The sequence below is a fragment of the Salvelinus sp. IW2-2015 genome, linkage group LG35 (genome assembly GCF_002910315.2).
Source record: "Salvelinus sp. IW2-2015 linkage group LG35, ASM291031v2, whole genome shotgun sequence".
In the NCBI taxonomy this organism is placed as follows: Eukaryota; Metazoa; Chordata; class Actinopteri; order Salmoniformes; family Salmonidae; genus Salvelinus; species Salvelinus sp. IW2-2015.
Window position 1 is genome coordinate 11,204,005 of NC_036874.1, and position 13,345 is coordinate 11,217,349.

The 13,345-nt window shown below is 42.3% G+C and overlaps 1 protein-coding gene across 1 annotated transcript in view; it reads left to right on the forward strand.

The window, feature by feature from the left end:
- The window catches only part of LOC111958990 (26S proteasome regulatory subunit 6B), a 17,335-nt gene extending 5,035 nt beyond the window's left edge, over positions 1 to 12,300 (forward strand). Inside the window, exons 4-10 of the mRNA XM_023980380.2 lie at positions 5,756 to 5,902; positions 8,670 to 8,873; positions 9,041 to 9,208; positions 11,069 to 11,145; positions 11,302 to 11,470; positions 11,839 to 11,894; positions 12,118 to 12,300. Coding sequence (XP_023836148.1) covers positions 5,756 to 5,902; positions 8,670 to 8,873; positions 9,041 to 9,208; positions 11,069 to 11,145; positions 11,302 to 11,470; positions 11,839 to 11,894; positions 12,118 to 12,231 — 935 coding nt within the window. The 3' untranslated portion in view covers positions 12,232 to 12,300. The remainder of the gene's footprint in view (positions 1 to 5,755; positions 5,903 to 8,669; positions 8,874 to 9,040; positions 9,209 to 11,068; positions 11,146 to 11,301; positions 11,471 to 11,838; positions 11,895 to 12,117) is intronic.
- The last annotated feature ends 1,045 nt before the right edge of the window (positions 12,301 to 13,345 follow it).

The window sequence follows — 13,345 nt, forward strand, 5'->3', positions numbered from 1 at the left end:
AATCAACAGGCCCTTCTGATCTTCAAATCACAGTAAAGATGTTAAACTGTTACAGTGCTAGAGAAAGTATTCACACCCCTGACTTCTCCACATTTTGTTGTTACACCTGAATTTAAAATGATTAAATCGAATGATTTTTTGTTTCTGCTCTACACCCAATTACCAGGAATTAATTTATTTTTTAACAAATTAATTAAAAAATGAAAAGCTGAAAGTATTGAGTCAGTATTCAACTCCTTGTTATGAGAAGCCTAAATAACTTTAAGTAAAAAAGTTGCTTAATAAGTTGCATGGACTCTCACTGTGCAATAATAGTGGTTACATGAATTCTGAATGACCTCATCTCTGTACGCCACACACAATATATCTGTAAGGTCCCTCAGTTGAGCAGTGAATTTCAAACACAGATTCAACCACAAAGACCAGGAGGATTTACAATGCCTTGCACAGAAGGCACATAGTAGATAAGCAAATACGGACATTGAATACCCCTTTCAGCAGGTGAAGATTAATTACACTTAGATGGGAAATAAAGCCATGTTCTACTCATGCCGAGAGGAAGGAAACAGCTCAGATTTCACCACGAGCAATGTGACATTAAAACAGTTAGAGTTAAGGCGTGATAGGAGAAACTGAGGATGGATCAACAATGGTGTTAGTACTCCACAACTAGCCTAATTACAGAGTGAAAACAAAGAGAAGTAACAGAATAAAAATATCCAAGCAGCATCCTGTTTACAACAAGGCACTGAAGTAATACTGCAAAAAATGTGTCAAATCAATTAACCTATTCCTCCGAAAACAAAGTTTGTTTGGCAAATACAACACACCACTCTCTGTATTTCAAGTATAGTGATGCTGCATCATTGTATGGGTATTATGTAACGTGAAGGACTGGAGTTTTCAGCGGAAAAAAATATGTGAATAACTAAGCACAGGCAAAATCCTAGAGGAAAACCTGTTAAATTATTTTCCACGATACTGGGAGATGAATTCACCTTTCAGCAGGACAATAACCTAAAACACAAGGCCAAATCTACACTGGAGTTGCTTACCAAGAAGACAGTGAATGTTCTGAGTGGCCGAGTTCAGTTTTGACTTAAAATATATGGCAAGACCTGAAACAGTTGTCTAGCAATGATTTGACAGATTTGAAGAATAAAAAAGAAATAAAAAAAAATTGCAAATGTTGCCACAATCCAGTTGGAAAGCTTTTAGAGACTAACACAGAAAGACTCACACTCGTAATCACTGCCAAATTTGCTTTTACAAAGTATTAACTCAATGGTGTGATACTTACAGAAATATACATTGACATATTTTCCTTTTCAATATTTAAAAAAAATTTTAATGAAAGTTTTCACTTTTATTATTGGGTTATGAAGGTAGATTGTTGAGAAAAAACATTTAATCCATTTTGAATTCAGACAAAATGTGGAATAAGTCTAAGGGTATGAATACTTTCTGAAGACTATTTCAATCAAATTTATTATATGCCCTTTACATAAGCAGATGTCACAAAATGCTATACAGAAAACCAGCCTAAACGGCAAGCAATGCAGATGTAGAGCACAGTGGCTCAGAAAAACTCAATAGAAAGGCAGAACATAGGAAGAAACCCGAGAGGAACCATGCTCTGAGGGTGGCCCGTGCCGGGTGGAATTGTAACAGTACATGGCAAGATGTTCATAGATGACCAGCAGGGTCATATAATAATAATCACAGTGGTTGTACAGGGTGAACATGTCAGCACCTCAGGAGTAAATGTCAGTTGGCATTTCATAGCCGATCATTCAGAGTTGGAGACAGCAGGTGCGGTAGAGAAAGAGAGTTGAAAACAGCAGGTCTGGACAAGGTAGCACGTCCGGTGAACAGGTCAGGGTTCCATAGCCGCAGGCGGAACAGTTGAAACTGGAGCAGCAGCACGACCAGGTGGACTGGGACAGCAAGGAGTCCTGAGGCATGGACCTAGGGCTCAAGTCCTCAGAGAGAGCATACATACTAAATTCACACAGGACACTGGATAAGACGGAGAATACTGCAGATATACAGAATGACCCTAGCCCCCCGACACAAACTATTGCAGCAAAATACTGAGGCTGAGACAGGAGGGTCGGGAGACACTGTGGCTCCGTCCGACGATACCCCCGACAGAGCCAACCAGCAGGATAAACCCACCCACTTTGCCGAAGCACAGCCCCCACACCACTAGTGGGATATCTTCAAACCACCAACTTACTATCCTGAGACAAGGACGAGTATAGCTCACCAAAGATCCCCCCACGGCACGAACCTCGAGGGTCGCCATCCCAGACAGGAAGATCACGTCAGTGACGCACCCTCCTAGGGACGGCATGGAAGAGCACCAGTAAGCCAGTGCCTCACCCCCGAAATAGTTAGAGGCAGAGAATTCCAGTGAAGAGGAAACGGCCAGAAGAGACAGCAAGGGCGGTTTGTCCGCCAGTGCCTTTCCGTCACCTTGTATTTGTATTTAACAAACAGCAGCTTCTCTTCCTGGGGTCCAGCAAATTAAGGCAGTTTATACAATTTAAAAAAAATGTACAATACATTCACAGATTTCACAACACACTGTGTGCCCGCAGGCCCTACTCCACCACTACCACATATCATTTACATTTACATTTAAGTCATTTAGCAGACGCTCTTATCCAGAGCGACTTACAAATTGGTGCATTCACCTTATGATATCCAGTGGAACAACCACTTTACAATAGTGCATCTAACTCTTTTAAGGGGGGGGGTTAGAAGGATTACTTTATCCTATCCTAGTATCCTTAAAGAGGTGGGGTTTCAGGTGTCTCCGGAAGGTGGTGATTGACTCCGCTGACCTGGCGTCGTGAGGGAGTTTGTTCCACCATTGGGTCCAGAGCAGCGAACAGTTTTGACTGGGCTGAGCGGAACTGTACTTCCTCAGAGGTAGGGAGGCGAGCAGGCCAGAGTGGATGAACGCAGTGCCCTTGTTTGGTGTAGGCCTGATCAGAGCCTGAAGGTACGGAGGTGCCGTTCCCCTCACAGCTCCGTAGGCAAGCACCATGGTCTTGTAACGGATGCGAGCTTCAACTGGAAGCCAGTGGAGAGAGCGGAGGACGGGGTGACGTGAGAGAACTTGGGAAAGTTGAACACCAGACGGGCTGCGGCGTTCTGGATGAGTTGATAGGTTTAATGGCACAGGCAGGGACCAGCCAACAGCGAGTTGCAGTAATCCAGACGGAGATGACAAGTGCCTGGATTAGGACCTGCGCCGCTTCCTGCGTGAGCAGGGTCGTACTCTGCGAATGTTGTAGAGCATGAACCTACAAACGGGTCACCGCCTTGATGTTAGTTGAGAACGACAGGTGTTGTCCAGGATCACGCCAAGGTTCTTAGCACTCTGGGAGGAGGACACAATGGAGTTGTCAACCGTGATGCGAGATCATGAAACGGGCAGTCCTTCCCCGGGAGGAAGAGCAGCTCCGTCTTGCCGAGGTTCAGCTTGATGGTGTATCCGTCATCCACACTAGTATGTCTGCACGACATGCAGAGATGCGATTCACCACCTGGTTATCAGAGGGGGAAAAATATCTACAGTACTAAATCCATGTGTTTATTGTGTGTGTATGCATGTGCCTGATGCACATTAACCTTGAAATCAGCCCTAGCCTTAAAAGTAAGCCATTGTAGAGAGGCTAGCACTAGAGTAATATGATCACCATGATTCATCAATAAACATTCATTCTCCATGACACCATTCACAATTTCCCCTTTACTATTGTAGAAGCTGCAGCAGGAGCTGGAGTTTCTGGAGGTGCAGGAGGAGTACATCAAAGATGAACAGAAGAACCTGAAGAAGGAGTTCCTCCACGCCCAGGAGGAGGTCAAGAGGATACAGAGTATCCCCCTGGTCATCGGCCAGTTCCTGGAGGCTGTGGACCAAAACACAGCCATCGTGGGCTCCACCACAGGTACAGTATTTTTACTCTTGTCTGTCCTCACATAGATTGTGTAGGTAAGCCTCTGGTTGTTGCCTCCAGAGACTGGAGACTTGAGTCCGAGTCGATATATCGGTCCGATTATTGGCCCTTTTCTAGTCTATCGGCCCTTCTCTATCGGTTTTGCCGATAGTCCCGCTGCATAGCAATACTGCTGCTATGCCAGCCGCCACTCACTGCCTGAGCCACGAGCACTGCACAATGCTGATGAATGTCTAACTGGGAAAATCAGCAGCAGCAGCGGTAAGCTAGCTCATCCTCCAACAGAAAAGTGCAATTTTGAGAAACGGATGAATTGACACAGTGACCAAGATTGCAGATGTGCTTCCCTGAGACGGTTTTCTGGCAGTTTGTGCAGAAATTCTTCGGTTGTGTAAACCCACGGATGCATCAGCTGTCCGGGTGGCTGGTATCAGACAATCACACAGGTGATGAAGCTGGATGTGGAGGTCCTAGGCTGGCATGGTTACACGCGGTCTGTGGTTGTGACGCCGGTTGGACGTACTGCCAAATTCTCAAAAATGACATTCAAGGTGGCTTATTGTAGAGAAATAAACATTAAATTATCTGGAAACAGCTCTTGTGGGCATTCCTGCAGTCAGCATGCCAATTTCCCCATCCCTCAACTTGAGATGGCTGTTTAATCAGCTTCTTGATATTCCACACCTGTCAGGTGGATGGATTATCTTGGCAAAAGATAAATGCTCACTAACAGGGATGTAAACAAATTTGTGCATACATTTGAGAGAAATAACTTTTTGTGCATATGGAACATTTCTGGGATCTTTTATTTCAGCTCATGATACATGGGACCAACAGTGTATTTATCATAGTAGCAGTAAACAGCAGCAAGTGATATGAGCGATGCAGAGATGTGAAAGGGAGCGGAGTTACAGCCTTGCTCTATCCAAATGTAGCAATAGAATCACGTTATAACCCGCCCATTTCTTGACAGATAGCTGGAATAGCCAATTGAGTTGTTTCAAATTTCATCCTGAGTTCTTCAGAGAGAATATTTTTTCCCCGATCCCGGGAAATAACAAATACTAGTTTCGTAAACATCCGTGATCACAAATCATAACGTTTCGAATGTCCCATTTGCATTAAATAGATATTTTATTATCTCAAACTAACAGCAGTGCCTGTATGATGTCATTCCATACAGGCGTGACATGCTGGCGTGAAACTTTCATGCGAATATTGTTGATCACTTGGCTAATATACTCTAAGTCCAAAATGAAGGGCAAACAGATTGTCATCTTTAGCACCATAGACTCTACTGACCAGCCAAAACAAGCTCAATAACTCAATGCATGCACACACTTCTATTGAATATGGATTCACCTGTATTGTGAGTATGCCTATGACATCTTAATTTACCATTCAAATACAATTACTATTATGTTATTTAGTTTGGTTAAAAACAAAGTCAATTAAAATTGATGTATTATTGCATACATGGCTGTCTTTGGGAAATTTTATGATATTGTATATCTGCCTAAAATATCAGCCAACTGCCATCTTTGACCCCTAAAAAATCCATATCGTTCGTTCTCTAATAGCCACACCCATAAGCACCCATATTTTGCACAGTAACACCAATGCCTCATTCTTACCGTAATGCTAAACATGTGGCTCTAATATTCACTAATGACATTTCCCCCTCTTTCCCTGTGCCACCCTTTTTCTCTGCTTCTCTCTGTCCACCCACTTTTCTGTCTTTGTCCACCCCCTTCTCTGTCCACCCCCTTTTCTCCTTCACTCAGGCTCAAACTACTATGTGCGTATCCTAAGCACCATCGACAGAGAGCTGCTGAAGCCCAATGCGTCGGTGGCCCTGCACAAGCACAGCAATGCCCTGGTGGACGTGCTCCCCCCAGAGGCTGACAGCAGCATCATGATGCTCACATCAGGTACACATACACACTATTCTACCCCCTGGTATACATATCCCTTTTGTAATATGGGTCAAAGACGTATAAGGTTTTCAAAGTAGCAAAAACATCAATTACAATTCCCTAAAAGGCTTTTGTATGTTCATTGGCGTGTCACCTATGCCCTTATAGAAGTTATATTCAAGAATAAAGCTAATCATTTTTTATTGTGATTCATATGACTGTACCCTAGTACCCTAAGTACCCTAGTACCCTAAGTGTTTAAAAAATATATATAATAATTATGCCCATTTTTCATAATCACATTTCTGCTTAGACTGGCAGAAATATAACTACCCGGAAAAATGACATTTTTATTTTGAATACCACATATTTGATTTGTCACGGGTACAACTGAAAATGTATTGAATTTTTTTTTTAACAAAAACTTACTGCCTTACACTGGAAAAAAAWTCAAAAATCTATGAAAATATCTTTCACTTCATCCTTTGAGATTTGTTTTTCTTTCTGAGTCAACAAAACAAAGTTATTGTATTTTAATATAAAATACTGGTGTTAGACTGTATGACAATATTTTGTTACCCTGAACACRTCGCTACGGCCCACAAATATTGATTAAATGTGATTCCTTCAGCAATAATTAAAGTTATAAAACTGCATAAAAAGACAGGATAAGATGTTTAAAATGTGCAGGCTAGCTGAACTTAGATCGCTTYCATACTAGAGAGAGAGAAATGACCAATACGCCACACACATAAAGAACATGGGTTTTACTATGCAACATAGTTTAATTGACACGGGGTACAGTTTAATTCACGTAGGATTAAATCAGCATTGAATATTTCAAACAAAGCATTAATTAGAAAACATTCCATAAATATTGTGCAAAAAACAGTTTTGCTTAAAATTTTATCTCCATTTCCCCCCCCCTCTTTTTTTGAGCATCAGATTGTGCCATTGTATGGATCGGTGGATGATCAGGMTTGACATCCTTCTCTGATAGCTGGAAAATGTAATAGTTATGACACTGGCACAGAATAAGATTCGCATCCATTAAATGTTATTAGTAGTCTATTAATAGTAGGCTATACAATAACACTTAATCAAAGTTTAAAAGTTAAATCAACTCCCACTCCCTTTCTCTCTCAAACATGTATTGTTACTATTTCATTGCTAATGTTAATAATAATCACTTTACTATAATTTGAGCCTGCGGCAACACTTTACATTGCGTTAATTTGCATTATTACACGACTATTACACGACTATTACATGATAGATAATGTTTTCATTATGCATTGTTACACTATAACTGSTAAATTTCTCTTCAATGCAGGTACATAAATGCAATTTCAAGATACCTACACACATAGCTACATAAAATGGCCATCAAACTACTGCAATTCAAACTTGTACAGTTTCGATTTCTCAAAGTCCCCCAAATGTGAAGCAGCTATTAACTAATATAATTCATAATACATTTTTTATCCATAATTGTGTGTGTTATTATATTATTTAATATAATCCATCAGTTATACCTTATTAACAGTGCAATTAAACATTAACTACAGTGTAATAGTGCAACTTAATGTTAAGTGTTATCCACCCAGCTTTATATCCTATTCTGTTGCTGACGATGGCATGAAAACAATASCTTGCTTTTCTTTTGGCTAGTCTTTCTGGATCTGCGTTAATCTTTTGTCTGTGCCGTGCAGCCCTCTCCTTATTAGATAACGGCATCTACAGTATAAAGATAATGTGCCTTKAAATACCTTAAAATGCCATACAATTGTTTAAAATGATATTCAGTATTCATACAAGTAAATATGAATTGCATAATTAAATGTTGTAAACTAGTGAAAACATKAGATAACAAAGCTACTGTCATTCAGCATAACGGGTGATATAACATGAAACTTTTGTTGTGTTGAAGGACAAAAGCGTGATRCTGAAGGACAGATTTCATACAAACATATTTAACAGGCAGTTCTTTGGCAACCTATATAAAGTAATGACCTTGACCTATAAAGATTATCCTTTTCATATTTAATATAGCTTTTTATAAAATAACATTAAAAGTAAGTTTTCTGTGTTGTACTGAAGGGCATGCGTTTTTGTTACTAGMGGRTGAAAAGGTGAAATCATAAAATAATTCAGAGATTTACTCACCTCATTGATAGAGGGTCGTGTTTGTGATGTCACACGATTACCATCATGTTATATGCTTTAAAATGGCTTTTTGCCTTCGTTCTACTGAATGACATTAATGAAGTGCAAAAGTCCGGACAAAAGTTATTCTCGTTTTAAAATATTTTTTAGAGACAGTATTGTCGCCCATTATTCTATATATTGTTGCAAACACTAACACAGTTATGCCATGGGTGTTCATTTATATTTTTAGGGTGAATTTCTACATTTTTAAAAACACTTATCATTCTAATTTTAACCCGGACAGTTACACTTWAGGACACTTTAGAGCTCAATAACTCCCTTAATGTAATAGTTTGCAACACAAATATTTCTGGATCAAAAGAAGGGTAAGAGTGATTTAATATTATATTGAGCCATATATTTTTATGTTAAATTAATAGCTTTCGGRCACCAAATTTACACTTCTTGTCTTTGACCCATATATATTGCACAGTTGTGAGTGGAACAAACATGTATTCATGCGCGCTTACATACATTGCATGCATATTCCACTCATTGATACCTTATCACTTGTAGTGCAGCTCCTCTCCTCTGTTATGTTATATGCATTATTTTCCTGTATCTCTCCTTGCAGACCAAAAGCCGGATGTGATGTATGCTGACATAGGAGGGATGGATATCCAGAAGCAGGAAGTGAGGGAAGCAGTGGAGCTGCCACTCACACACTTTGAACTCTACAAACAGATTGGCATTGACCCGCCCAGGGGGGTTCTGATGTATGGGCCTCCTGGCTGTGGGAAGACCATGCTGGCCAAGGCTGTGGCTCACCACACTACAGGTAGGCCATTCACCATGTTCACCATTATCTATAGGATGCACTGGTGCTAACATGATTAGGCTATGTTGTAATTTTTTTGTAGCAAATAATTGTCATGTTACCATATCAGTATTTGGTTATTGACCAATGCATTTGATTTGATATCTTGGTCGCTTTCTCTCTCTCAGCGGCGTTCATCCGTGTGGTAGGCTCTGAGTTTGTGCAGAAGTACCTGGGTGAGGGCCCCCGCATGGTGCGTGACGTCTTCCGGCTGGCCAAGGAAAACGCCCCCGCCATCATCTTCATTGATGAGATCGATGCCATCGCTACCAAGCGTTTTGACGCACAGACTGGAGGTATGAGCCAGTGTGTACCTTTTTAGAATCAGCTGCACTTCAGAATAGGCAATGGAATGGACTGGCATTGCACATAGCAACCAAATCCAATAAGACAAGCAAAATAGAGCAGATTTACAGATTGGCATTTCTGATATCAAATGTCTACCTGTGATCTTCAGGGTTCTCACAAGGTGCTTAAAGTACTTGAATTTGGCACTCTGAAATTCAAGTACTGGAATACCTTGAAAATCTGACGTTTTCTCAAGTTGGTACTTGAATGAAAATGAGAGGAGAGGGCCTCCTGAGTAGTGCACAACCGCCCGTGATCGGGAGTCCCATAGGGCTGCGCACAATTGTCCCAGTGTTGTCTGGGTTAGCGGGGGCTTACTTGTCTTTTGGCAGGGGGGGGCTTTACTTGTCTCATCGCGCTCTAGTGACTCCTTGTAGCCGGCTGGGCTCCTGCAGGCTGACCACAAGCGTCAGTTGAACGGTGTATGCTCTGACACATTGGTGCAGCTGGGTTAAGCGGGCAGGTGTTAAGAAGCGCAGTTTGGCGGGTTATGTTTCGGAGGACGCATGACTCGACCTTCGTCTCCCGAGCCCGTTGGGGATCAAAATTGGGGAGAAAAAGGGGGTTAAAAAATATATATATTGAGAGGAGAACAGATAATGATCAAATGTGTTTATGGAAAAATATTTTTATGTATTGGTCTTGACAAATGAATTTCCAGGCAGACTACAGAGTTTTATTTCCTCATGCGTTTCACGCAGTGGTTGCCAGGGGAGCTTGCTCATTCCATCCACACTGCCAATTATCCAGGCAGGTACTGAACTACAGCCATCACTTCGATGGCTAAAATGCAGGGTAAATGTTGATTCAAATCCTGCGTTTTGTGCATATGGAACATTTCTGGGATCTTTTATTTCAGCTCATGGAACATGGGACCAACACTTTATATTGCGTTTTATATTTTTGTTCACCTTTTTATACCACTAYATCACTGGACCCAATCAACCGACACCATGTAAGGYGCAAAAAATGCGTCAGACTTTGACATTGCGAGCAAATCGACCCTGAAGAGCCACGTGAAGGGGGAAAGTCACAACGCTGCATCTTGCGCTGGCGCCAGTTCTACGTTGTRACTTTTTCTCTGCTACAACTTTTTTTGCCAATCACCTCATTCACAGGGGGCACGCGATATTCCGCTTWATCAAGTGGCATCCGCGCTCCTGCCGTTCTAGTGGCCATTTACGTGCYGTTTTTCTGACACAGCCCACCCACCCTTCTCACGACCTGCGACACTAAAGCTGCCAGTCAGAAGCAGGACACTTTTTCGTAGCTATTAACTAGTAGARTCCCAAAGGCTCAATTAAAAACATTCATTAAGGGCCTCCCGGGTGGCGCATAGCTGTGCCACCAGAGACTCTGGGCTCTAGCCCAGGCTCTGTCGGCTGCGACCGGGAGGTCCATGGGGCGACGCACAATTGGCCCAGCGTCATCCGGGTTAGGGAGGGATATCCTTGTCTCATCGTGCACTAGCGACTGTGGCGGGCCGGGTGCAGTGCACGCTGACCAGGTTGCCAGGTGTACAGTGTTTCCTCGGCTGGCTTCCGGGTTGGATGTGCGTTGTGTCAAGAAGCAGTGCGGTTGGGTTGTGTTTTGGAGGACGCGTGGCTCTCGACCTTCGCCTCTCCTGATTCCGTGCCAGTGTTTCAGCGATGAGACAAGACTGTAATTACTACCAATAGTTTGGTAGTAATTACTACCAATAGTGAATGGGATTGATTATTAAGACTGAAAATAAGACCAAGCAGTTATTGGTGTGGTTGAACCCTGACATTGGTAATCCCTCRTTGTATTCTCTCCTTCCCAAACAGCTGACAGGGAGGTGCAGAGGATTCTGCTGGAGCTTCTCAACCAAATGGACGGCTTTGACCAGACAGTCAACGTCAAGGTGAGCTAAGTGTGAGAGCGGCTATGGGCTTTGCCTCTGTGACATAYTGTCTCCAGGGCTTATTGTATGTTGTAGTTCCATTAATGCAGCTAACCTGTAACCTTGTCTGTCACATTGAGAATATGTAAATTAAAAAAACATCTGTTCCCTTGTCAGGTGATCATGGCCACCAACAGGGCCGACACACTGGACCCCGCCCTCCTGCGTCCGGGCCGTCTGGACAGAAAGATTGAGTTCCCCCTACCTGACCGCCGACAGAAACGCCTGGTCTTCTCCACCATCACCAGCAAGATGAACCTCTCTGAGGAGGTGGACCTGGAGGACTGTATCCTTATTATGCCCTACTTACAGCAGTCTCTCATAACGTGTGTGTGTTAATGGTTGCAGGTGTGTATTGTACTAGCAGCATCATGCAATCTTTTCCTGCTCAGAACAAATTMTGTGTCCAGTTCATTGAGTGTGCTTGTAAGTTTTCATTAAATATTTACCTCCTTGAATASTGCTCTGWTCTGGAACATTAGTCTCATTAAAGGTCAAATGAACCATGACKTTAGTACTCTAACTGAATCCYGCCTTTGTAAAGTCTAATGCACTTTCCCATACCTTTCTTTGGTTGCTAAGTAACCGAAAGAACACTACATTGTTCAGTGTCGTATGAGTTTGTGTTTGCGGTTGTCCTTAACCAGTGTGTAGATGTGGCCAGACCAGACAAGATCTCCGGAGCAGACATCAACTCTATCTGCCAGGAGGTGAGTGGGACCCCGTGCTGTTGGGAGGAATTCTTTCATGGGGGGTCAAATTACTCCAAAAGACTCAATGTCAAAGAGTAGCAAGTTATGGCGTTTGCTAACTCTCTTGTTCCAAAGAGAACACTCTTTGGAACAATATCCTCTGTTACATCACCTGTTGTCGGTGTGAGAACTGGAAACGCTCTTTTAAATGTGTTTTAATTCTTTCATTCCTCTCACTCAGGCTGGCATGCTGGCAGTCCGTGAAAATAGGTACATCGTCCTGGCCAAGGACTTTGAGAAGGCCTACAAGACTGTTATCAAGAAGGATGAGCAGGAGCATGAGTTCTACAAGTAGAAAGTAACCTCTTCCCTCCTCTCTAAAAAAAAAAAAAAAAGGCATTCACACAATTTGTGTGATTTATGTGTGTTTGTCTACTACTGTGTCCATTTGTGGTTTCACAGACTGACTAACATTGACCTTGGAATGAATTTTGCTTAATTTACTAAAGGCCCAATGTCAACTTGGGCTGGGATTCCAAACTTGAACACACACACACAGTGAATGRACTGTCTTTATGTGCTCTGCAGGTTCTTAAGTATGTTTTACTTGACTGTAGCTAGTATAATGGCCTAGAGTTTGTACCTGTAATGTACTCACTGATTAAACAGTACTCTAAAAAAATATTAAAGAAGTTTTCCATAAAAATGTAAGAAAAGTATGCATAGTTGGTCTTTTATTGTTCATGTGAACTGAAATATACTGGTTTAAAGTCTAGTGATGTAACAAGACAAACACATTAACATGCCCAGGGTCATCTGCAGTGGTAGCCATACATTTGATAGATAAACTGACTGTTGGTCATAGAGCCTCTATTCTTGGCGCTCTGTTCCTTGTCAGTCTAGACAGGCAGGCACCACTGATGCGGGGTCCTCCGTTAGCGGGGACATGGCGGCTTCTCTCCCTCTTTCCCTCTCTCTCTGTCTGCCCATGAGTCAAAGCAGTTCAGCCTCAGGTTGACGTTCAGCCTTACACCACAAGGGGAGAAAGACTTTCTGTTAGTAAGTCAAGCTCTCTGGAGATAGACATTAACTATTAAGGGCAAGATTGTGGTTTAGAAAGTAAAAGGCCCAAACAGTATATCAATTGGAATAGTACCCACGTGTGTCCTAATTGGGAACATGGGCAGGTGGTCAGTGACTGGGTCAAGGTAGTTGGTRTAGAAGGGCATGGTTGCAGACTCCAGGTCTTGTGACATCTTGGCGAAGATTGGTCCCAGGTCATGGTTTGGTAGCATCAGTGGCGGTTCTGGCTTGAATGGCTCCCTGGGCGAACCCCCCATGTTTCAGCTTTTTTCAAAGCTTCAGCTCCTCTCTGCTTCAGCTACGGTCACTGAAAGAATAAGACAAATTCTGAGTCCACAAATGTGGGTACATTTCTGAGATCCCTTTCGTATATAAATATCAGCAGC